General features: G+C 40.8%; 3 protein-coding genes across 4 annotated transcripts; 1 reads left to right on the forward strand and 2 right to left on the reverse strand.

Moving 5' to 3' along the window:
* The first annotated feature begins 396 nt into the window (after nt 1–396).
* Nucleotides 397–6,365, forward strand: LOC138613529 (uncharacterized). The gene is made up of 15 exons (XM_069687223.1): nt 397–487; nt 577–791; nt 1,922–1,978; nt 2,067–2,159; nt 2,261–2,347; nt 2,436–2,555; nt 2,665–2,838; nt 3,004–3,094; nt 3,184–3,290; nt 3,389–3,589; nt 3,696–3,827; nt 4,259–4,337; nt 4,432–4,622; nt 4,715–4,735; nt 5,236–6,365. Exons 1-15 carry the CDS (start codon nt 397–399, stop codon nt 6,268–6,270), a joined length of 2,694 nt encoding a protein of 897 aa, XP_069543324.1. The 3' UTR covers nt 6,271–6,365.
* Nucleotides 6,366–9,547: 3,182 nt separating this feature from the next.
* Nucleotides 9,548–13,870, reverse strand: calub (calumenin b). The gene is made up of 7 exons (XM_069686142.1): nt 13,824–13,870; nt 12,606–12,850; nt 12,154–12,347; nt 11,890–12,056; nt 11,728–11,788; nt 11,361–11,560; nt 9,548–10,849 (listed from the first exon to the last, which is right to left on the reverse strand). Exons 2-7 carry the CDS (start codon nt 12,824–12,826, stop codon nt 10,745–10,747), a joined length of 948 nt encoding a protein of 315 aa, XP_069542243.1. The 5' UTR covers nt 12,827–12,850; nt 13,824–13,870; the 3' UTR covers nt 9,548–10,744.
* A 272-nt stretch (nt 13,871–14,142) lies between these two features.
* gtf3c6 (general transcription factor IIIC, polypeptide 6, alpha) lies at nt 14,143–16,544 on the reverse strand. Of its 2 annotated transcripts, XM_069686792.1 has the most exons (6): nt 16,400–16,544; nt 15,936–16,016; nt 15,749–15,812; nt 15,326–15,370; nt 15,114–15,221; nt 14,143–14,949 (listed from the first exon to the last, which is right to left on the reverse strand). In XM_069686792.1, exons 1-6 carry the CDS (start codon nt 16,463–16,465, stop codon nt 14,840–14,842), a joined length of 474 nt encoding a protein of 157 aa, XP_069542893.1. In that variant the 5' UTR covers nt 16,466–16,544; the 3' UTR covers nt 14,143–14,839. The 2 variants fall into 2 exon arrangements, with proteins under 2 accessions (XP_069542893.1, XP_069542894.1); XM_069686793.1 differs by lacking the exon at nt 15,326–15,370.
* Nucleotides 16,545–23,456: the final 6,912 nt, after the last annotated feature.

The raw sequence follows: 23,456 nt of genomic DNA on the forward strand, positions 1-23,456 counted from the left end.
CAGGTGAACAGATTACAGTCAGTCAGGGCCTGTTTGTGGATATGGACAACGAAGGGTAAGAGGAGGAATTATGCCACAGTATCATGAAGATAGCAGGTCTACTATCCTGCTGGTCTGCTCTGTCAGACTGGCAGGAAAACCCACTTAAAGGGGATTTGTTGGACTTATACGGCAGGTCAGGAGAGTGTGTGTGCTACTGATTGTACATTAGGAGAGGGTCTTAGCCTAATGGTGACTCTAAAGACATGTTGGCATCAGGGCGCAGACTTAAGCTAGGTCCAATCCACTCATTCACACAGTTAAAGGTGAAAGGATGAGCATGTTTAGTTACCTGAGTTTGCTTTCTGTCTCTTCACTTAGAAAGATCTGGATCCTGAGGCCTGGCCGAGCCAGGGAATGGCTCTCACTCAACTGAGATGGAGTTCGTTTCAGGCCAAGGCTGTAGTCTGCTCACTGCTGGTGCTCTTGTGTCTGCACACAGCCACAGGTTCGGCTACGTCACCTCATTAGAGTTCAGTTGTGGGCCAGAATAAAATGCGTTTCTTACACTCTGCTTATGTGTTTGTATTGACACAGGAATGTCGGGGTGGGGTGGATGTCTGGACGGTCAGGATGTATTTGCAACAGTCAGAGAAAACAGCCTTTGGGGAGAGGTTGTGACTGAGCTCATGACCGACACCAGGATGGAGGGGGTTCACTGGAAGCTGGATGGAAAGGATGCTGATTGGTTCTTCTTGGATGAAAGATATATCCGGCTCAACACATCAGCTGACAAGATCCTGGATAGAGAGGTAATTGAGACAACTAAAAGGCTGACCTGAAGTGCCGGGGATTTCTTGCTATCAGACAGCCGTGAATACAATGCAAGGATTACGGATTGAAAGCCCATTATGTGTAGGTAGAAGAATGCTTGTAATAGTGTAGAGGCGCAATAAAGAAAATGTGTCTAAATTTAGAGCAAACTATCAGAGATTGAACTATCGCAACTGCGTTCTTGGACTGGACACAATCTCTTTCCGTCATCCTCTTCCCTGCCAGCTGTCTTACATCATGGCAGCTGTTACAGGGTCAACAAGATTACAAGTGTCTCTCCTTCTCTGAGTGTCTCCTCTTCTGTCTCTCTATCCTTAAAATGGAAACATTTCAAGACATCAAGCATCCTCTGCAGCTACTTTAACTTTCAGTACTACACTTAGCATGTAACTAACAGGGTTCATAAGTAGCATTCACCTCATTCAACACATGTTTGAAAGCATAAAGTCAGCGTGCGGTCGCCTCCCAATAGAAATGTCCCAACACGCTTTATAATAGATCTCCTTGTTGTAAATGAAAATGGAAAATATGTCATTATTAATAATAGAAAAGGGAATATAGAACGTATTTATCTTTTTGTGCACAGGCAATCTTGCAAAAGGAACAGAAAGTATCAGGATATGTAACAATGTCATATTTTCTACACTTTTGGACAAAAACTTTTGGAAGGCAAATGAAAGTCAAACATATACCACATGAAGAGAAGTCAAATATAAGAGTGCACGACAAATACAAAAGAACTACAAGGGGCGCCTGGTGTAGCTCAGCGATTAAGGCGCGTCCTATGTATAGAGGGAAAGTCCTCAACGCAGCGGCCCCAGGTTCAACTCTGACCCTCGACCCTTTGCTGCATGTCAGCCCCACTCTCTCCTCCCATGTTTCGATCCACTGTCCTACTGAATAAAGGCAGAAAAATATATACTATAAAAAAAGAGCTATAAAACCTGGTTTATTTTTTTTAATGCCTGAGTTTTTCTTCTTCAATGTCTTGTGAGTAGTCTGATACAAAGTTACTGTTTTGGTTGCCTCAGTTTAAAGCATGTGATTGCAGTTTTTGTCTTACAACATCCTGATGTGTTTTTTGTCTCTTTGTTGCCCCATCTCTCAGGTCCAGGGTCCTTTTCTAACAGCTGAGTTGTCGTGTTATGAGGAGGACATATTTCAGGTAAACATGGTCCCCTCATCTTACGCACAACTCTTCAATCTGTCCTGCTGAATTCAAAGCAGTGTGGTTTTCTTTGTTGCTGTTGCAGAGTGTGTACAGGATCATGGTGGAGGTCCTCAATGAGAACGATAATTCCCCTGTGTTCAGAACAGACACTGTACACTCTCTTAGTATCAGTGAGGTATGAAACAATCACAAACACGTGCACACAAATCTGTATATGCATACACAAAATGTACATGATAAAAGTTAAAAATGTTTCTCTGCCATCTTTGTTTCCAGCTGACTCAGGTGAACACTGTGGTCTTCACTGTGCAGGCCACAGACGCAGATAACGACAGGATCTTTTACTCCATCGACCAGACATCAGTGAGTTTTATTCTTCTACGCTGGAAAAAATTTTTTTTAACTCTAAAACACAAAATAATGCATCCTGTGCTTGTGTCTTGTTTTGCAGCCAGATGCAGAGTACTTCAAGGTCGTTCTCCCCAACAGCGGAGAGGTGATCCTGTCCAAGCCTTTAGACTATGAGACCAAAACCTCGCTCTCTGTCACAATCCACGCTTCGGTAAGCCAAGTACGACAAATTCTTTTGAATTATATCCGCACATTCTCAATTTTCAATACTTGTCTGTACTTCAACCATGCTTGACCACTGTAATGTTCCTTAAACAATCTCAACTCAGGAAATGACCACTGCAGAGCGCTTCAATACCAGCACCAACATCACCATCTTCGTCCTGGACGGAGACGACCAGTACCCACAGTTCCTGCCCTGCATGCTTCTTCTCTACAATGAGACCATGAGTCGGATCTGCACCAGCCCCATGTACATCGTCAATGTCACAGAGGGGGATGAGGTCAGTTGCTAAGCTACACACAGATAATTAAAATATGACGACATATCATCTGGACCATTGACCATTCCTTATTTCAGTCCAAACTTCAGAGTTCTTCGTTGGGTTTCTACGATAGATGTCTTGAGGATCTAATTTGTAAAGCAACAAATGCATGTTGTGTTGCAGGACATCGTGTTGGACTTTTCTCCTGGTCCCATTCATGCAGTGGACGGAGACAGAGGACTCAACTCTCCCGTCAGCTATGCTATTGTCTCAGGTAACATACGTACTGATGCAAGTTGGTATTTAAAATGTGTTGGGCTTGAATACATGAGTACATGAGTACTGTGTTTGTGTTCATGCTAGGAGACGATGAGGGGCGTTTACAGATGGACAGAGAGACAGGAGAAATGAAACTGCTTCATGGGGTGAGAGACAGACTCGTGACTCCATTGCTGCATCTACAGGTCATGGTAAGACTCACACACTGCGCTGGCGGTCAGTTTGGAGGATTTATCCACTGTGTCAAATGTTAATCTCCCTGTTCTGATTCTGTGTCTCTTGCCCCCAGGCTTATCAGGACGACGACCCCAGGAAGTATTCTGTTGCTACAGTGTTGGTCCGATTTGTGGCTGTGAACCAGTTTTATCCTGAGTTTGAGATGACTGAATATCAAGGCTTTGTAACTGCAGGAAACAGCCCTGTCTCTCTTGTCAATACCTACGGCAACAGAGCGTTGATGTTACATGTTCAAGATGAAGACTTCAACCATGTATGCTCTTCACAAACACAAACACATACACACCCATGGAGCAAAATGCTGAATGCATTTATGTAATTAATAAATGTTGTTACCAATCACTTCTCCACATTGACAGGGTTATAATCCCATGATGTACTACACCTTCAGTCCAACATCCAACCACACAGACATCTACAGAATCACACAGGAGGGTCTTCTGATCGCCTGGACCGACCATCTCCGACCACAACAGAAACATGTTTTAGAGGTGAGCTGGGTTGAAAACCACCTGTTAGCATTTGATTTAATTGAAAAGTCTATATGGGATTTTTAAAAAAAACTATTAAGGCCAGTAACTACACACTGTGGACACTTTACATTATGTCAAAGTGTTTAGATGGATTTCCCATTGCGTGGAAACTAATTTATAAGCGCTGCCGAGTTAATTTCAGTGTCTGTCCAATTTAAAGTTGAAGGTTGGTAACAAAGAAATCAAATTCAAATAATTGAGCATGTCCCTGCGGTGAAAAATTAATTGATATTCAATGAACATGTCCTCTTGCATAAAGTAAGATCACGTCACTGAATATTTCTACACAGAGCATACTATTTTTCAGTGAAGCCAGATTGCCATGTTTCCATATTAACACCTTCCAACAAATAAATAATGATATAATACAAAGTCAAACTACCTTGCAGGTAATGGCTATAGACCAGGAATCAGGGGATGCCATCTTCGCCACTGTAGTGGTGAAGGTGTTATCTGAAGGACAACCAAGTAAGAACAAACACTTACTGTACACGATGACTACTGATTGCTGATAATGTCAGACTTACAACAACATCTGTATTTCTGTCTGTCTACACTGCAGTCCCTTATGGTGCACTGGTTGAAGAGCAAATGACAGGCTGCACTGTGGGTAAAGCGTTTCTTCTGAGCATGGTGTTCATAACTATAATCGGATGTGTCCTGTATATGGTGGTTTGGTTGAGGAAGAGACACAAGGGACAGATGGACCCACTGGAGAGAGGTTGTGTGGCTCAGGGGAAACACCCAAACGTGGTAAGATCCTCGATCTCTATAATCTAGATACTTATTCAATAAGATTCATTGGTGAGTGTCTGAAGTACTCTCTACTGCATATCATCCAACAGAGTCTACGCTGGTTCCAACTGGTAAGTTTTCCATTCACTTCTGAGGCTAATATCCATCCGTCCTATATTTCCAGCCCCTTCCCTTAATAAACTGGTTTTATCATTCTAAAAGTATTCTAAATACAAAGTCCAACTTACTCAGTGTTTCTAAGACTTTCATCTAAATATCAGGCCTACCTCAGTGGACTAAGATTCTCAATTGTCATGGAGATTATTTAGTTCCTGGTATGTGCCCTAAGTATGAAATATCACTGACAGCAACTAAACCATCCATCTGACAACTGTGTGGCTCCTTCCACTAATAAAGTGCCACAAGAAGTACTCAAAACATTCAAAGGCAACAAGAAAGTTGGACCTTGTATTGTAATTAATGGTTAGACAAGTCTTGTAGTCTTGTAGTTGAAGTGCCTGGAAGTTTCTACACAGCACGCTTAACCAAGATCATCCACTTGCCTCCTCCTGACAATTAGGTTTTGTTGTCTTCTGTAAATGTTTAACTCATGACTGTGTTTGCTCTACAGCTGAGTCACCGTAGCTCCATGCAGCAAATGGAGGAAGAACCCTACAACAATGAAGAGTTTGGAACCTGCAATCCGTCCTTCAGCTTCCCAGACAATCCTGGCATCTACACTCATCAAGACCCCCCTTCCTGCCGAGGACCTGCTTCAACCAGAACTACCTCTGCACCTGATGTCAGCTTCATCCCCATTGAACCTGTGCAAAGCCCTGTGATCTTCAATAATAGTACACCTACTCCGACCAAAAGCTCCTGCAGTTCACCCACCTTTCACCTAGGAATTGTGGATGTGAGCCCCATTCTTATGACTCGAGATGTGGCTCCATCCAAAGAAAACCTTGTGTCAGCTACAGATACATCCCCTGAACCTACTGAGGAGCTACCAAACACCAGACCTAGCTCTGTAATCCATGAAGCCCCTAGCATTCTACCGTTGACCTTTCCTGAGTCACAAACAATACAAACAACCCCCAACGACGACCCCTCTGACCCTGTAACCAGCCCTTCCTCTCAATCCAGCGTTCCTTACAGTCATGCCCGAATTGCTTCAGCAGAAATAGACAAACCCATCCGCAAACCTCGTGTAAAGACACCACCATACTCACCTTTGCTATCCTCACCTCTCTCCGAGCAGACAAGCAACCCCCCACCTACCCCAGAGCTTGTGCCTGTAAAAGCCAAGCTGGTACATGTAGACAACTCTCCCCTTCAGACACCTCCAGAAACCCCAGAGAGAACAAATATAAAGCAAAGCACAGACGTAAACGAACCCTGCACATCACTGGACACCCCAGAACTCCATAGTGGGGCTGAAAACACCGGAAGTCCATCTCAGGAAAGAAGGCCCTCTATTAATTCAGGAAACACACAGGAGAGCCCCCAGGCGAGGAAGGAGGAGGATGATGGTTTTCTGGGAGACGAAGATGCAGGCAAGAACAGTGAGGTTGAGGACGATGACGATGAGTTAGAATCAGACGAGGAAGAGCTGCTAAGAGTGATGGCTCGTTGTAATCCAGTTTTTATCACATTTAATAAGTGATGTCACCATGATATCGCAGGCAATGACAGTGACAGGGTGGATGGCACAGAATGGAGGCGGTTTGGTGAAGACGGATGACATTGGCAGCAGACACAACAAGAGCGAAACACCAATGGTTCCTCTGTGCTGTAGGTACTTCTGAGACAAGTCAGAGGACAGAGAATGTACACGAGATATGCAGCACATGGACTACAGAAAAGAAGACATGCATTTGTTCAACTACGTATAAATTATATGTAAACATAAACATTTAACAACACACATTATAAGGTGTAATGGTTCTCTACTAATAACAAATAGTAAGCCTAGAGGAGAAGAATGAGTAATGAATACTTTTTTCAAGGTAAGAGCACACTCATCCATCGCAAGGTTGGCACAAGTATAACTGCCTGAAAGAATGAGTTATGAATCAGATGTATTGTCTGCAAATTTTATGCTGCCTCTGTTTTTCTTTGAAAATTAAAGTTATTGTCTTTAACAATGAGCTAAGACCAGTTATTAAAGGAAGAGTATAAATCACAGCAGGCAGGGGCACTGTGATTGGTCTGCGAAAGCACAGGGATGGGTTTAGTAATACTGCTTGTACATGATGTTCAAGTGTGTCTCTAAGGGTCAGGATAAGAGCTGATTGGGGTTTAGAAACAGTTTGAGGTGGTTATGGTTGACATAATAAACTGGACAGGAACTCATTGTCTTCCAAAAATATGGACCCCTAACATAACATACCCTCCATCCATTCTCTTCCGCTCATCCTGGGCCGGGTCACTTAATGGGGACATTGAATCTGAGTGGGCCATGTTCAAAGCATCCATTGCAGAAGCAGCAGCTAGGTGTTGTGGTCAGAAGGCTGTTGATGTCTGTTGTGTTGGACACCCAAGAACCGGCAGTGAAGGATCCGGTTCAAGAAGGAGGCTTAATTGGAGATGGTTAGCCCAGGGATCTTCAGAATCAACAGACAGGGTACCAGGTGGCTAGAAAGGTCGTGGCTTCTGTGATTGCAGAGGCAAAAAAACAGATATGGGAGGAGTTTGGAGAGGCTATTGGGACTGATTTTCGGGTGGTCTCAAGGAAGTCCTTGCAAACCATTAGACGACTTAGGAGGGGAAAGCACGGCTTGGCTCAGACTGGCCTCAGCAGGGGAGGAGAACTGCTTTCCCAGACTGGGGATCTCGATGATTGGTGGAAGAACACTTTAATGGACCCTACCAAAATGTCCTCTGATGGGGAGGCAGAGTTCAAAGACTCAGGGGAAGCCTTACTTATATCCTTGGCAGAGCTGTACCTGTATCCTCGGCACAAAGTCAGGGTTGTCCCTTATCACCTATTCTGTTGTTCATTAAACTGCTTCATTCAAGGGTTACCTCCAGCAGGCACTGGGGCTGTTTGCAGCTAAATGTGAAGCGGTTGGGATGAGAGTCAGCACCTTCAAGTTTGAGACCATAGTTCTCGAGCGAAGGAGAGTATTTCTGGATCTTGTTACTGAATTAGGGTGAAATGGATCATGAGATTAAGAGACGAGAAGGTGCACTGTAGCAGTAAAGCAGTCTTTGTAGTGGTGGTGAAGATAGAGCTGACCCGGAAGGCAAAGCTTAAGATTTAACTGTCAATTTATGTTCCAGCCTTCACCTATGGTCATAAGCTTTGAGTAGTGACCGAAAACTAAGATCGCGGATACAAGTGGCCCAAGTGAGTTTCCTTGAAGGGTGGCTAGGTTCAGCCTTAGAGATAGGGCAAGGAGCTCAGACATGCAGATGGAGCTTGGAGTAGAGCCACTACTCCTCTGCATGGAAAGGAGCCAGTTGAGGTTGTTCAGGGATCTGATCAGGAAGCCTCCTCTGCGCCTCCCTTTGGAAGTTTTCAGGCTTGGTCAACTGGTCAACTGGGTTGCGGGGTAGCTGGGTATCCCAGAGCTCACTGGAGGGATTATTTATCCCATCTGGTCAAGGAATACCTCGGATTCCCCCAGGAGGAGAAAATGTTGCCAATAAAGGGTCTCTTGCACTGCTGTCTACACTGCAAGTTATATACTAAGAAATACCAGGAGATGTTTGAAAAACCTCTTTTTGGCAATTCCTTTCTAAATGTTAAAATGTTTACAGTGTTAACCAACTCTTAGTTAACTCTGTTAGCATGCTTACATTAAACACCAAGTAAAACTTAGAGAAGAAATGAGAGATGAGAAGAGTTTGCCAAAGTTAGAACAGTTCATCCTGAAAGCTGGTAAGCTAACAAGTAAAAAACAAGAGAAACCGAACCTCATAGTTTGACAACTGTAGGCCTATGGGTCATAGCATACCTTTCTTAGATGAAATACATTTGTGAAACAGTTGCAATTCTGTTGGCTTTACAAAAAGATCATGGTTTGGGCTAAAATTATTTGTCGATTTTGACTTTTGGTTTTACTAAACAAACAGCGGTCTACTGGATGGAAGAGAAAGAGCTGGCAGAAAGGCCAGAAGACAAACTTCTCTCATGTGCACATGCAGCACAGAACAGCATGGGCACCACGTACATGTGATTGTCCAATTAGCAATCTGTCATCTTCATTAGGTCTATTAAATTAATCAAATTAAGACTTTTCACCTCCTGGAGATTAACCGACATCTTCCAACACCTTTGTACACGTACACACAATGTCAACACAAGAGAAACGGTATGTGTCGGTAACACATTTTAGGTTGAGTAACTGAAACAGAGATAGGAAGGCTTTTTCTCAGATGATCAAAGGCTTATTAGGGCAGAGTTAGCTTAGGCCCGAAACTGCTTACATCAAGACTAGTTGAAAAAAAGCATACATGCTCTTAAAAGCTTAGAAGGTTAAATCATAGGTATGATATGTCTGACACCAATGAAAAGGGTGAGAAAGGTTGCTTGATGATTGGGATAGCAGTGACAAACCGAGAAGATAGACCACAAGCAATAACGATGTATTTAGTTTTCATGCTTTGGTATCTTAACATTGAAATTTCCCACTCTTGATTTATTATGGGAAGATGAGGAGGCTAATCATTCTTCCAAAAGGGATGGTGAGAGTAAAATGGCCTGAGACAAGAGTTCAGCGGGTCAGTGGCCTGGAGGAAAGCAGGAAACAGAGCATTTCCTGAGGAGAGAGAAAGCTGTGCAAAATTGGGATCTTTTTAAGGAATTCCAATGCAACACAGACATTTTAACTATGTGAGGTCCCTTTTAAAAGTGGTTATTAGGAATTATAAAGTGTGCTTATTTTAATACTTAACAAATACTGATTCAAGCCAAAAGAATACAGTAGACTAAAAGCTCCAATTGTATTTGTTTTTATTGAGACATTCTCAATCACAAAAACTGGACCTGATTGTTAGCGTGCTCAGTTTGCAGACCAACCACTTATTTACAGTAAAGTCACTGGTGAAAGGGTGGTCGCTGCAGTGAGCCTGTAAAAAAAACATTATCATATTCTTTATAGTATACCGTAAAAAGTATTAACAGTGGTTATAAATGGTGGAGGTGATAATACAAGAATAACAAACAAATTTAGGAGGGAAAAGTGTTCGAAGGGAAAAGGGTCTTTTTTTTTCAAACTGCTGATTAAACAGGACAAATGTTTTTGCTTGGCACACAAATTATAGTTAGTTCAGCTGAATCAAACAAAACTCAAAACATAACATCCAAAAAGGCAAAACCACTCAAGTCATATATATACACACACACACAGATTCACACACACATGCGCGCTATTGAGGTGATAAGTAAGAAAAAAGGAGGCAGCTTCAAGGACATAGCATTCATCAGTTTCTAAATTCATCTCGATTCCTTCAACTTACACATAGTGCAATCCACCCTTACGTGTTAGCATGGATGCTTCTGGATCAGGAAAGGAAACAGTGTGGTCCCACTGATGAAACTGTATTGCACTAGTCTAAATGGTCTTCATTGTCACTGGACTTTACTCCTCGTTCCACATATGATAAAAAAAAGACATGAAAACAAAGTACAAGTGAATCAGCAACTAGTGTTTTTGTTTGGATCCAATTACATGATTAGACAGAGAAGGGCAAATTCTAATGGCGAGAAATCAGTTTACTCTTTGCAGTCCAGTGCATTACATAAACAAATGTGATGATAAACTACTCTGCATACTGCGCGCCCAAAGTTGTTCTATGACGATTTTGTAACAAAACATGGCTATTTCATATAGTGCTCCTTTCAAAAAAGAATATCTAACTCTGTTTATCCTTCTTCTTACCTGGAAAAGACAAGTTTAGTGTGTGGAAGCAGAGCAAAGGCCGGCGATGTGTCCCACTCTTATGTACATGAGCATCAGGGCACATTGATAATGCTATATCGTGTACAACGGGACACATTCAAGAAATCAAATAAATTATTGTCCGTGGCGTTGGATTAGGGGAGCTCATCTCATTTGAAGTACTCCATCCACTGTCAGAGCAGTAAGGTGGTACACAAGACAAGCACAGAGTCTTTGGAGGCAGGTGGTAGCTTAGAACTCATCGTGTCGAGTCAGAGCCTCTCCAAAGTCGGTCGCCTGGCTGCCCACGAAGAGGTCGTATTTCTCCACGATTTCTGCCTTGGTCAGGCGGCCATCCTGAGGGAGGGAGAATAACATTATAAGGCTTGTATTTGTATCATAGAGGTAACATTTTACGCGGAACTCTAGGTTTGGGATGTCTGGTATGATTTGTGCTTGTGTTACTTAAATTAGGCATATCAAAGCTCTGTGAGAGCTGTATGTAAGTCAGATCCTTCTTTGCAATGTCTAAACTGACTGTTGGCTACAAACACCTTGTTTATATTACTGGGACAGAACAAAGTTAAGTGTCAATGTGAAGGCAGTCACATTGGCATGTAACAGAAGAGCAGAAACAGACCTTTAAAAGGGGTCGCTAAAAGCAAACTCATTATTTAATAAACATTTGTTTTAATATTGTGTATACATGTATTATTTCATAACCCTGCAGTATGATAAGCTTATGTGTATGTACTGTATAAACACCTTTAATCATTATTTCATTTGTGTTTACACAAGCAGAAAGCTTCCCCGTAATAAAATGACAACTTGTTTCTGTTGAAATTTTAAATCATTTTAGACTCCTTACTTTGTCTGCATCTGACTCATAGACCAGATGTTTGGCCTCTGCATCAGCATGGTCGTAGTCACTGGGCAGGATCCAGTCTCTGGTTTCCTCCTTGTCCATCTTCCCGTCTTTGTTTTTGTCTCTGAATTCAGTGAACTGTTCCCTCTCCGTCTTCACCCACTCAGGTTCTGTGGCATCTCCCTCCTGGTTGTACATGTCACCTAGTGGACAGAAAGACATGAACGGATGCGTGATGCAATGCTTCTCTTTATAGTATTTGAAGTGTCAAAACACATTGCCAACACATTCTATACTCTCAATCTGTTTGGCTTACTACAAATAACACCCCAAAATGATGCTTATATGACATATGTCTGTAAGAACTCACCTATATACTCGTCTAAATCAATTAAACCATCTCCATTCTTGTCAATGTCTTCCATAGTTTCCTAAAGGAAGAAAAGAGAACACAAGACTCGTGTGAATGGAAGTTAAAGGTAAAGTTTTACTGCCGTCGTTAAACACCTGTTTGAGTATGTTTGTGACCTACCAGCACAACAATGTCTTTCATGTGATCGTACTCCTCGGGGTGAAGGAAGGCTGTGAACTCCTCCTTGTTTGCTTTCAAGTCACTGTCTTCGTCTGCCATTTTGAATCTCCTCTCATCGCGAGCCATCATCTGCCTGTAGCTGAAGCCATCATCGGGGTCGGGGTCGTCTGCAAGTCATAGTATGGCAATTAGTGTCCATTAGAGATAAAGGAAACATTTCAGAGATACGACAAATGTTTATAATAAGTTTGTCTGAAGCGGTACCAAGAATGTATCCGTATGTGGCGTTCTTGTACTCCTCCCAGGACACCATATTATCCCCATTGAGGTCATGACTCTTCCACTGTCGATCCACATCATCATAGATCCACCTCTTCTGAGCGTGCTTGATCCACTTCTTCATCTCCTCAACTGTCACATAGCCGTCTTTATCGTCATCTATACGTTCAACCAACATGCTGTAGAGAAATGACACAAATTTAGAAAACATTCAGCTAATTCCCCCGAATTATCTGGTGGTGTGTCACCTCAGATAACCTTTACAGCCCCCTGAGGTGAACTAGGTCATTACAGCAGCAACACAAAAACAGCATACAGCTATAGAAGTCTATTACCACCATGGCTGTAGAAGCATTTACAAAATGAGTGCTATTGATTTCACATATTCCTCATATATCAAAGACAGATTCACACAATCTACCTGACACGAAGCTTACCCGAGTCTCTCTTTGCTCTCCTCTGGTGTAAGCTGGTCGAATGTCTTGGCCTCATCTTGACCCAGAAAAGCTTCATGGTCATAGTCAAAATTATCTGCATCGTCATGCTCTCTGTTGCTGAGTGGTTCATCATGGTGAATACGTTCCTTTTTCTCTGTCGGTTTGCTGGTGGCGTAAACCACGCAGAGCGCAAAGCACATGACAAGTGGACGCAGCTCCATTCTGCGTTTAGATACGAACGCTTTCTAGGAGAGGGATACAAAGAAGAAAGCAACGGTTATTACTCAAATAGTGGATTATGAAAAATCCAAGTTTACAGCGCAATTTTCTGTCAGCATTGGTCATCACTGCTTTGGGCTATTCAACTCTGTACATGCCAAAGTATGACTCACAGTGCAAGCAAATACTAAGACTATTTGAAGAGAATTGCCAAGCTAATCTGTTCCAGCTGACACATTCTCTATTTGGTTTTACTTTTTCTTTGACAAACATTAAACATATCATACTAAATTCTACTGATAAACCATAACCTCAATCACCAGTAGTCTACATTGGGTACTCCTAGCTAAAACTAATATAACAGCACACTCAAAGTATAATGTTATGGTTATGTTAAAGCTATTTCAGAGAGGTTTTGAATAAAATGTGTCCACTTTGAAACCAGACTCTCTTTCCTTTGCTAATTTGTAAAACAAATTAGTCTATCCTCAGTGATGCAAATAGGGAGGGCAAAAGCTAAAGTATTCATAAATCACAAGCCAGCAACCTCGTTTTTAATAAAGAGAATGTTAAGTTTCTGTCATCAGAAAAACGGGGCTTATACTGCAGCTGTGAGAGGAAAATGATTGTTGTATCATCTTGTTTCTAAACGCTGTTTTAGTTTGACATGTCACGCTGCCTCTGCTCTCACTTTTGCATCACTCGACACTTAAAATGTTTATATCAACGTTGTATTAAGATACAGCAGAATTAGTATGCAAATGTTATGTTACTGTTAAGTACAGTTCCCATCCTAAACCAAGGTTAGGGTCCAACATCAGTCTTGCTAACCTAGCGTACCGTTAGTTTTACTGGCTAACTTGCAATTTCAATCGTCCAATACAGATACATAAGCCACTTTATAATTGCCTACATTGCGTCAATTAATAACTACCTATAGCAGAAAGACATTACCGATATTTTTTGTATTCTAAAATAAAATGTATCAAGAGAACTCACCGGCGTCTTCAGGGAAGTTATTCGATGTAGTTTAAAACCCTCCCCTCGGAAACACACCCATGCACTTCCTGTGCCAGAATACCAACTGACCAATCAGGCACTGCGAAAGCAAGTGCGATGTCGCTCGCTCATTGGTCCACTTCAAGAGAACATCGATGATTGGATTGGCCGAGAACCGCCACGTCCTCAAAGTCAACAAAATCTGGTTCATTCACAAAACTATTTCCTCAGTAAGGTAAGGACAGGTAAGATTCCCAAGAGCAACTTCGAATCTGTCATTTTTGATTATTCAAGTCCAAAAATACGAACACCATTTCCTGCAGTATAAATGCTGTTTATTTATAATATTCACAGCTGTTGAAAACCTGCTAGGGATTTTGCATGACAGTCGTGCTTTGTAACCAAAGGCAAAAACAACACACACCTTCTGATGGAGACATTTCACAAAATAAAAATAATAATACACTCAAAATAAACGGTTTTGATAAAGAGGTTTTCAGTGCTGATGAAAAAAACTCATCACAAATCAGATAAATGGGAATGTAATATTTTAAGTCAAATAATATTTTCATTTCTTCTAATGTATAAGCTGAACATTCTACAATCAGCAAATCTCAACTATATCTCTGCACTTGTGTGATTTTTGTAACAGTTGCTTGTTAAATATTCATCACCATCAGTGGAAACTAAATTGATTACATCAGAGAAATACAATGCCAGGTTGCTCATATTTGGATCCGGAGGGAATAGATTTAGGCCATGATTTGTAAAAGCCTGTTCTTCGTGTAGATGTCATTTTGCATAATGTTAAAATCAATGATTTAAAGGGTTAATTAAGAAGAGGCATAAGATGGTTCACAGAAAGGATTGTAAGTTTTGTGCAAGCCCTACAGTAATACAGAAACATTTATTATTGCTGAAGTTTATAAATCCAACTGTTATTGGATTGGATGTCTCTAACAGCCTCACAAAAGCTGTTATCTCTTCACCTCATAATTCAGACAAAGCTCCATATCTCAGCCAACTGCCTTGTCTCCCAAATCTGTATTTTCCATATCCTCATCTGTCTGTCCATGTTGGTTGGCATGTTCTTTTTGACAGGCTGCATCCTCCTTGTCACCGCTTCCTGATGGGACACAGCAAAACAGTTTTTAAAAAATATTGTTGAAAGTTCATTTTATGTAAAGCTGTATAATTTAAAATGACGTAAAGGAGCTACAAGAGCTACAAGCTACAAGAAAGCGAATAAATAGATTGTACACCATGAGGATTCTAGCTGTTCTGGCTGACCTGTGCTGGTTTCACCCTCTTTCTTCTCTGTGAGGAAGATACGTTGCATCATCAGTTTCTTTACAGTGTGGCACATGTACTTGAGCTCTGGACCACTGTCTGCTTTTCCTGTAGATGGATGGATGGAAAATTGAAAATAAAGCAAACAAAATAAAGAACTCAAGTGTAACTGAAACACAACAATAAACATTTAGTACATAGACAGGCCTCACCTTTCTGTGTTCCCTCCTCGAACAGAACGCAAGTTCCCAAAGCGTCTTTGAAAAGTGAAGGACAAGTGTTACAATTTCTGTTAAATATTTTCTAAATAATTAAATCTATAATTAGGATTTCATGGTGGCTGCAGTACTATCACCATGCCTCCATTTCCATACTTTCTGTTGCAAAACTAAGTATTAGTTATGCTGTTGATGCTTTGAATATCAGACTTCTAAAAGTGTATTTTGTGCTATTTGTCATTTCTTCAATTGCAATTGGAAATCACTAGCAGTGGTGACAGTGTTTCATGTTAGAAAATGTGTCTTTGGATGTGATGTTCAGTGACATGTTTACAACATAACTACTTGTTTTAAGAAGGGGGAAAGGAAGAACGCGCAGCAACTGGATGGGCTGTATGCTTTTACTTGAGTTCATACCTTCATATTCCCCTGCAAACACATACTGTCCAACCTGCATCATTGGCTTCTCGCTGTCAATATCCTGAAACACATGGACAGAAGTGATTATACAGCTAAGAAATAGAATGACTTAAGATATAGATAGTGAATGCTGTACTGAGCCAAACTTCATCTCTGCTGTTACCACAAAGCATCACATACTCACCAGTATCTTGCACGTGCCCCGACACTTCGTCAGAAAGTCATTGTTGATTATACCAGAGAGCTCCACCACAACAAGCTGCTCCTAAACACGCCAAAACACAGTGTTTTTTTCCTTTTCTTTTTAAGAGTGTACACAAAGCCTGGTCAATGAAGAAATAATATGGAATTGAACCGTCAAACGAGCATAGACGAGCGGAAAAGTAAAATAAAATCATTAAAATGTGGGCAACTGTTTACATTGCACGGGGGATTATACAATATTATAATCAGAAAATGAATGAAATATCTCGAGATTTCCCACATACGTTCACGTCAAGGAAACAATATTAATACACATAAACATGTTCACTTTGTCACATCATATCAAGCACCCTGGGGCTAAACATGCTATCCACACGCAGCTAATAATAGTAGCCTACCGCTTTGCTATTTATGCTATGACGTTACGCTGATGGTATTTCGTACCTCCTCTTCCCATTCATCGTCCATAATGATAGTCCTGGAATAAAGAGGGATGTTAACAATTATCATTCATATTCTCTTCTTCTAGTTTTAACTATTGGTATCCCAGGACTTTAAACTAAACAATCATTTGACAACTTCCGCGAATGTACGGTGCCCGAGAAGCCTTCTGTGTTTATGCTGCCTCTCGTGTTTTTAGTTACGAGCACCGACCATTTAGGGGCGCTGTTGTTCAGTTTTACTTTCATTATTTGCAGCAAACCGTTTAATGTGAAATGGAAGTAGACTGAATATCAATTCGCCCTCCCTCCATCTATTTATCTGTCTATCTGTCTATCTGTTCAGCCTACTTATAGTCGAAGATGACTGGATCTAAATATTAGCTACCTGTAAGCACTCATCAACATTTAACATTAAAGGTACAGTATTAATGTTCTCCAGCAGCAGGCCATATCTAAAGTGATGATATGAGATGAGATGAGATGAAATGAGACGACTTTATTGATCCCAAAGGGGAAATTTATCTGTCAAAGGCAGCTGCAACAAAAACAGAAACAAGCGCACACATCAAACATATCCGAAACAAAAAGGAAACAGTCACACAAACAGGAGGCCAGAAGAGAGACTCGACTAAATCAGAATCAAAGCACACGAAGAGAAAAAAAATATTAGACATAAAACTAAATCATGTAACTGTAGGTGAGGTTTTAGCTTTTAGTTTTGCTTTGCCAGTTTTGTATTGAAGTGAGTTTGTAGGTTGCTGTAACAAGGCATGTAGGTCTGTCTGTCTGTCCCTGAACAAACCTATTGTGATACACACATCAAAGCAAAAACGCACCTCAAAGTCTGTCTATGCAAAATTATTTCTATCCTTAAGGTAGCAAGTATAATGTGAAATAATTAAAAATTAAATTTTATGAACATACATTTATAAGATTTAAGATTAAGATTTGGTGATTCATCAAAGAGGTTTTATGAGTTCCATTAAGAAGTGGGAAATTGTATGGTGTTAAATTTGTTTAAACCATTCAATTTTGGTGAACAACACATTTGTATTTTAAATAATACAAATGTTTTATTTTTCTTTCTGTAAAACAAAGCTTTAAAGCCGGGTATTCTTCACCAGTAGAATAAAGCCTGAATGGTGAAATGTTCCTTTTTTTTTTTTTTTTTTACATTTGTCATTCAGTTATATCGATTTATTTTCTATTTTTGGCCTCACTTGACTGGACGTAATGTACATCATTCCATTAAGGTATTAAATGTTTATTAGAAATATACACATGTACATTGAAAGATAATCTGTGTATGATAGTCCTGATTGAAATGGTACTCATTGATCCTGATAGTAAATTTCTCTTTTTGTTTGCTACCTCCTGCACAGGGGTCAAAGGTCAGGGTCAGTGGAGGGGCAGCACCCCGCGATCTGGTGGAGATTCATCATGTCGCTCAGGACTTCTGAAGTGACGATGGTTCTTCCCACGGAGTCCTTCACATCCGACTGGCCAGTTATGAAAAACAGGACAACTAGAATAAATAGAAGATAAACAAGTGAGATGAATTGAAATGTGCAAATTTACCAGGTTAACTATCAGGTATTGCTAGTGCTGGTCATTTTATTCAGTATATGATCTGGCAAATTAACATTTTTGCATTTGTTTGGGAGGGATCTGTGAATTCTCTTCCACACACAGAAAGTTTAAAAGATTGATGGAGTAAATTAGTCATATATTTTGTTTAAATTCAGCATGACAAAGTTAATAAAGTGGTTCTGTTACAATTATAGAACTGTCCTTAGAGTTAGTGAATGGAGTCTTTAAAAGAAGGGGTTTAATGTATAGATATCTTTGAGATCCTCTCAAATCTACATTTCTTTGTAATGAATTTTTCAAAATTTGTTTTTTTTTTAATCTGAAAAATGATACAGTGTTAAAACAAACAGGTTTCCTGCACTCAACATTTATTTATTTATACATTTATTTGATATTGAAGAAAATAACTGTTGTTCACCAGCCTAGATACCAAAATTGCACTGCAATTTATTCTTTCAAATTTTTACTGCAATTTTTTAAGTCTTAATGGAAGTGTAGAAATAATGTCACAAAATAGATTCTCCATCCAGGTGCCACAGAGGGAGGCCGGTAGTTTACAGCAGTTGCTTGGAGGCCGACATTATTGGTGAATACCTGTATAAATGTAAAGCAGGTTGATCCTGAACGCACCTCAACCTCAGAAAGCGTGAAAAAAACCCTGTTTTGAATCAGAATCAGGCAAACCAAATTAAAGGGGGTGCAAATCCCCCATGCGCCGTCTCCCTCCCCATCTCTGGCCTATCATCTATCTCTGGACCATGGTGGGGTTGTCATGTCGACCAGCCCACAAGTTACTATGACAACGGCTCAAGGGGAAGCACTTGCTGGGGAGGTTATTGCCTCCTTGGGGATGTGAGGAGGACAGGGGGTATGTGAGCAAAGACAGAGGGACTTATGGAGTCCAAAAAGGCTTCAATGGAGGGAGAGGTCAAGTTGGAGAGTGCTAGCTTGTAGTGTGTGTGTGTGTGTTTGTGTGTGGCGCACTTTAAAGGCCATTTACAATGCAAAAGTGTGTAAATCAGAGTTGCCCTATCGACGCTTTGGATACTGGGTACAAAGTTTTTTCCCTCCTGGACAGGGCAGGGCCTCTCCTGTACATGATATATTACACTTCCTGCTCAGTGCCATACCCCGGGGCAGAAAGGGGCGGGGGCAAGGGTGGGAGTGACATTAAGGACCCTCCAAGGTGTCAGATGGGTCCCCAGCTTCCCCCCACATTTTGTCATATAAATGTCATAAAGACAAGTTTGGAGTTGGGGAGCTTTTGGCTCTCCTTCTGCCTGGGGGGTATCGCTGTGGTTAATTGCCCCATTAACACTGACAGGGTAAATTGGTGGAAGGGCTAACTATATATTACAGTGAAAACAACAACCCCTGGCATACACCTGAGGGCATGGAGAGCATTTTGCGCTTTACAGTGCGGCCTGTGCATGTCTGAGTGTGTGTGTGAGTGTAAATGTAAATGTGCCCTCACATGAGCGCTTTAATATTGAGAAAATATTACACTTCTATATTTATCACTACGGAAATGAACTCACAGTTCCAGTAAGGGAGAGCATCTCATATCTTATTGAACTTTCTCAGGGTTCAGATATTAACACGTCAGGAGAATGATTCTTCTCTTTTCTGTAAATATGTGCCTTCATTCGAGGACTGCTTTTTAAAGGGATGTAAAATCTGTGTAATATAATAAGTGTGAACATCTTATAAACCATTCCTTTCACACTGACAGCGACATCAAATGTGGGTGTTCGCCTGCCTTTAATATTTGAGCCAATATAAAAGGCAACTGCAAATTTTGTAAATGCAAATGGGAATTTACATCAACCGAAAAGTGATGCAAATACTATTAAGGATCATTTAAAGGCATTTTATTATTGTGTCGGAGCACCACAGTGTGTTTATGACATATAAATAGGATGCATACTGTTTAAAAATGTAAACTAAATTATTAGAGCTAAATCTCTTTTTCATGTTTTTTCCCTGACATCACAAACGTTTGCAGATTTTTCTGTTACATGTATCTAACAGCAGATTCCCATATTGCCTTAGCGTCAAGTACCATTTTTACATTTTCCTTATTATTCAAACCAATAAACACATAGACAGCACCTACACACACACACACACACACACACACACACACACACTACAAGCAGTGACATTAAAATTCTATCACCACTCACTGTCATTGTCTTTGGCCCATAAAATGACATTAAATTGTCCCCGCTGTATCTGCAGCCCCAACAACAACAGAAAATATCCACGTTTGCATAAAGAAAAGAGATCAGCTCTGATTTATGTCTGTGATAACATGCAGCCTTTGCTTGGTGACATGTGCCAGACAGACTGATCACTTTTAGCGTTTTCACATCATAAAATAATTATTGAATGTGCTACAAATGAAGGGCACATCATCATCATCATTAATTGACCAATGCATATAGTGTAGTGTTTACATATTTATGGTTGAATAAAAGAAAGAAAAGATTCTCACCATACCAAATTCAAAATGTGTGTGCATTCAAAACCAACATAACGTAATATCATTAATATTCATGCACTATTGCGATAAGGCCTTATAGTGCGGTTGTTTCACGCAACAGTGAGCGTATAGTAACCTTTCTGCAGTAAATGCTAAAGCCTTTTTCTCCTGTCTTAATACAATAATATTCCTATAATATCTCTATTAGGACTTTTTGCCGTAACATTGCAGCCTTTCACACCTTTCTTTATTTGTATTTACACACTCCTATTAATAAGGACGAGGTCAGCTTTGACAATCAGGATCTAATAAAGTAAAAAGCTACCATTTGATTTTACAAATGAATGCAGCGTTCACCTTCTTTAATATGGACGATGGACAGATTGCACATCCAGCGTGAAATTCACAATAGTATTATCATAACAATAGAGCCGAGTGGCGAGGATGGGACGGCCGGAGAAGAAAAAAAAAACCTAAAGGTCCTCTGTGATGAGGAATGGACACGTCAATTTAGGCTTAAATATTTTTTGTTTTCCAAAACTGAGGAAATTAAACACCAAACAATTGTCTGAAACCCACACCTGCAACCAAAGTCCATAATACAATCAGAGGTGTTATGTCTCGTTTTACATGTATTTTTTTCCTTTTGTTTTATGCATTAGTGTTAGGATCTCTTTGTTAGACGTTTATATTTCTCTGCCGAAACCTTGCGATAACAGGCTTCAACTTTTCCAAGGCAGATGAGCTATTTCAAAGAAATTATATATATATTTCATGGAAATAACAGGATTGGATTCTCGCACATAACGCCTACATTTGAGCGTCTAAAAATGCTTGGTCTGAAACAAAAAGTCAACGTAATATTCGTAAAATAAGCCTTCAGGGCCTTGTAGTATGTGTTTAGTCATAAATAGTGAATCACGGTGTAAGTGTCGCATTTTGTGGTCGATTTTCTGTCATCATAATTTTCGTCTAGAAAGCCTGTTGGGATTAAATCCGTCTGTATTTGGTCAATATTTACTTTAACATTGTTTTTTGTGGTATTTAATTTGTGAATTTTTGGTGTTTTTTTCCACTCAACATTTTTTTCGATTAGCTTGGATTTGGTTAAATGTACATTTTAATTTTATTATAGGAATTTTTAGCCATGGTATTCTGTTTGTAATTCAAATTTACCGTTCAGGTGTTATTTCTCGCACTTTTAAAAATATTTTATCATCTCGTTGTCTTCTCTTTGCGTCCGCTGTAGCCTCTCCCCCTTCATCCCTCCCTCCCTCTCTCTCTTTCTCTCTCTCGCGGAATCCTATTGATCCAAACGGGCTAATTAGCGGTGTCTGCGCAATTACGCACATGCGCACTGGGCGTAATCTCAGCCATTTTTTGAAGGAAACTAATTAGCAGGAATAAAGAGCCAAGTGTTTTTCCCCCCACAGTGATCAGAACTCATTCTACCTCTGGAGCTCGCACAAACCCCTCCGTCCCCCATCTTCTGTTTACTACAGCCTATATGTAGCTTTAATTACTCTGTTGTTTGGTAACAACTTGGACCCCGCTGCTCTCTCTCCCTCTCCCCTTTTTTCCTCCTGGCTCCGTAAAAACGCAGAGGATCATTCATAAGGAATGAGTGGGCTCTCTATACGATTGTTTTCTGGACTACTACACATTCAGCGTACGGAGCTTTGTACCAGAGCCGCTGCAGAAATGTAAGTCCACCATTTGTTTACGATATTAAAGGGACCTGTGAGGAAGCAACCCGGCGGTGGGGAGGAGGGGGTGTTTGGTCAGTGCAGCTTGTAAATCGCAAAAAATCATGCTTTTGTTGATCTGCTTGAGCATTGAGTCACCTGTTACTGGATACTGAACGCGATCGCTCTCGGTTTAGCTGGATCGGAGTGTGGTACGCTGCGGTCCATTGTAAACAAAGGCTGAAGTAGAGTGCAGGCTGAATGTTGGTCAGTGGCTTGACAACACAGACACAGACGGGGAGTTAACTTCGAGTTGCTGCCCGTCCGGTATGCTCTAACAGCACGCTCCAAGAATAAGACAGCAAAATACAGCTTAGGGCTTTTACCTGCAGACTGGTGTAGGCTCTATGTGGTCCAGTGGGTCCTCACGCGTCCAAAACAATGTTTATCCACGTCCAACTGTGTTTATCCAGGTCCTATAATGACAATAACAATGTATTTCCTAATGTATAACCACACAAGTCTCCTGTCTGTCTCTTTCTCTCTCCCCTTCACTCCCCTGTCTCCCCATTCTCTCTATTCTTAATACACACGCACACACACACTCACACAGACACAGACAGAAGGACAGACACACACACCTAAGATACAGATTCACAGAACACACTTTTTGTTGGTAATTCTACATAATTTTATGTTGCAAAATCTCTTGTATGCACACTTATTGACAAAGATTTATCACGTGTTTTGAACAGTATTAATATGCATGTTCAATTTCAGGTGTCGTGTGTGTGCTTGATTGACATTATCTGAATCAGTTTGCATTGCACAACAGGATGTACACACATTAACACACACAGATGCACACACACAGGCGTTGTTAAATGATGGTTTCCCGCACTTGTGATCGATAGAGAGCCAGGAATGTTTGTATAAATAGTTACATTGCCGATAGACCCAGGTTATTGATTGCAGTGTAAATGAAAATCTTTATCAGATTAGAGACTGTTCTCAGCTGCTGGCAGGCAGGCTCAGCCCCTCAGTGCTACCCGACGGGACAGTGGACAGCTGCAGTGGGCAAGGGTCTGTGGCCTGTGACATAAACACAGTACATTAAAGCACTATCAGAGTGCCGATATGAGCCATATATCTTTAAGGTGCAGAGAGGGGAGAGGGGGTGGCTGCAGGAGAGAGGGTGTTTAAGGAGGAGGAGGGGGTTGGTTAGTTGAAGGAGAAGGTGAAAGGGTACATTAAGGTCTCTCCTTGATTAAAAAAGGTCAGTAATGAGATTGTGGGAC

This window comes from Semicossyphus pulcher, unplaced genomic scaffold (genome assembly GCF_022749685.1).
Source record: "Semicossyphus pulcher isolate SPU_LCO1_2020_fin unplaced genomic scaffold, fSemPul1.0.p SCAF_8, whole genome shotgun sequence".
In the NCBI taxonomy this organism is placed as follows: domain Eukaryota; kingdom Metazoa; phylum Chordata; class Actinopteri; order Labriformes; family Labridae; genus Semicossyphus; species Semicossyphus pulcher.